Source organism: Pteropus vampyrus, unplaced genomic scaffold, assembly GCF_000151845.1.
Source record: "Pteropus vampyrus isolate Shadow unplaced genomic scaffold, Pvam_2.0 Scaffold3354, whole genome shotgun sequence".
NCBI lineage: Eukaryota > Metazoa > Chordata > Mammalia > Chiroptera > Pteropodidae > Pteropus > Pteropus vampyrus.
In genome coordinates, this window is record NW_011892135.1 from 3,462 (window position 1) to 5,754 (window position 2,293).

The 2,293-nt window shown below is 46.7% G+C and overlaps 1 protein-coding gene across 1 annotated transcript in view; it reads right to left on the reverse strand.

The window, feature by feature from the left end:
* Nucleotides 1-158: 158 nt before the first annotated feature.
* Nucleotides 159-2,293, reverse strand: part of LOC105310432 (GTPase IMAP family member 4-like) — a 6,578-nt gene continuing 4,443 nt past the window's right edge. Inside the window, exon 2 of the mRNA XM_011386611.2 lies at nt 159-1,737. Coding sequence (XP_011384913.1) covers nt 824-1,737 — 914 coding nt within the window. The 3' untranslated portion in view covers nt 159-823. The remainder of the gene's footprint in view (nt 1,738-2,293) is intronic.

Genomic DNA, 2,293 nt, shown 5'->3' on the forward strand with positions numbered 1-2,293 from the left:
GAGAAGGGGACATGTCTTGAGGGTAGACCAAACCTAGCTCCAAAATCATCTTGAACTTTTACCAGAAAGCGAGATTCATCTCTGTGTCCTTAGAGGTATGAGTGGGATTTCCTAAGGTAAAACAGATGCCAGTGTCACACAAATATGAGAGAACAGAAAAGTTTTATTACAATAACAATAAGCAAACAAGTCAAGTGGGTGGGCAGCTCTGTGCGGATGACCCACAACCCAGTAAGCAATCAAGGTGCGGGGGATGGAGGTGGGGTCCCAACAGAAAGGCGGAGAACTGGTTATTCAGCAAATTGGTGACTTTGAGGATGGTCAAAGGCTCTCTACAGAGACATGAGAATACGCCATTGTTCTCTTATGGGTTGAATCTCTGTCTTTTGCTCATTCTGGAATTTCCCTTAGGTGAGTTCTGAGAAATCCCTTTTCCAGAAAACTCTTTGTTCTTCAGAGAGTGGGCAGATGATAAGGAACAATTTGAGTACTTCCATAAAAATTGTCACTAGACAAATTTACGTTCATCTAGAAAGAATTCTATAAGCCTATTTATAGATTACCTAATAGAAATAAGTGACTTTTCTAACAAGCCGCATGGGTAAAATGATCACAGAGGTCCTGAAGGCAAAAATAAAGTAGTTTCAGAAGCAACAGATGAAGAATATCTGCCAAGCTGGAAAGAATCTAGAGGAGAAACTTTTTACTACACCCGCTAGTCCCGACAGCGCGACAGACAGGATCAGATAGCTCTGACTTTAGCGCATGACTTATGTGGGGCAGGGGCACCCGGAAATGTGCAGGAAATATAGACAGATTTTCATTAAGCTTTTTTGATTTTAAACAGATATAAGAAAATATGAGAGGCAACAATGTCCAACAGTTTCAAGATGAATTCGAATATTCCATTCTGACTCATAACTTCATCTCTGGCATTTTGCTGTCTTAAAGCATAGATTTTCTCCTTTTCTGCCAACTCCGCCGTCATCCGTGCCTTTCTGCTTCTCTGCAGCAGCTTGCCCTTCAGCTTTCTGATTTCCTCTTCATACTCCCTTCTTATCTTCTCCAGCTCTGTTCTGTGATATTCTTGCACCATTTGGACCTGTTTCTGAATCTCCTCCTCAGCCTTTTCGTACGCCTGATCCGTGTAGTATTGTCCACCATTTTCCGTCAGCACACGCTGGACCAGGGTCAGCAGCTCTTCCCTCTGGTTCTCCTGCTCAGCTCCTACAGCCTTATTGTTGAACGCGCAGTAGCGATCGCGAAACTGGCTCATGAGCTCTCCCATGCCTTCCTCGGCGTCCTGTAAGTAATCATGGATACTCATGCCATCCAAGTCATCTTTCCGGGTGAATAAGAGAATCATGTGCTTCCTAGCTTCGGGCCCAAACATTTTCAGTATCTCTTCCATGGCCTCGCGTTCTTCTGGTGTGTAACGGCCCAACGGGACCACCAGGAGCAGAGCGTGAGGTCCTGGGGAGGTCAGAAGGATGCAGCGAGCGATCTCTTTGCGCGTTTCGGCCTTGGGTAACTGGGTGTCGAAAATGCCAGGCGTGTCCACGACAACAATTTCTCTCCCGTTCCACATGCAGCTCCGTTTCTCAAAGACCTTGGTGATGGATTTTGCTGCAATGCCAGAATGAAACACTTTCTCTCCAAGGATGCTGTTTCCTGTGGCACTTTTTCCTGCTCCAGTCTTACCCAGTAAGACAAGTCTCAGCTGCGAAGCTCTGGGGTCTTGGTTTCAGGAAACAAAAGCCACAGTGTTAGGATTGAACTCCAACTGTTTCCCCTGCAGCCCCGCCATCCACCCCCGCCCCCAACCCCCGTTTCCTGTTCCAGCTCATCTTCTAGCAACTGGTGCCCTTTTCTGTTGCCCGCTAGGGACCCGAAGCCCTGGGCCTCTCGCAGTTCTTAAGGAATGGGGCACTTTTCAGGGTTTCCTGGAGCTGCCTGCTTTGACCTTTGGTAGCTAAGTGCCCACGGAGGAGGGGGCAAAATGCTTTAAGACGAGAACTCTGAGCTGACGCTGGTAGCTGCTCCTCAAAAGCGAAGGCGGGAAGTAACACACAATCCGACTTTGGGACCTCACCGTGCAGAAGGACAGAGTGTCCCTTTATGTTTCACGCATGCAACCGTGTCGTCAGGGATTATGACCCGGAGGAAAACGAAACACCTTACATTTAAAGTTACGACCTTAGTGTAGAAATCTAGGGAAGTTTTTCTCTTTTAAACTAATATGTTGAAGGCTTATAGCCAGAAAGTATTGACAGTTCTGTAGAGTTACTCTGAA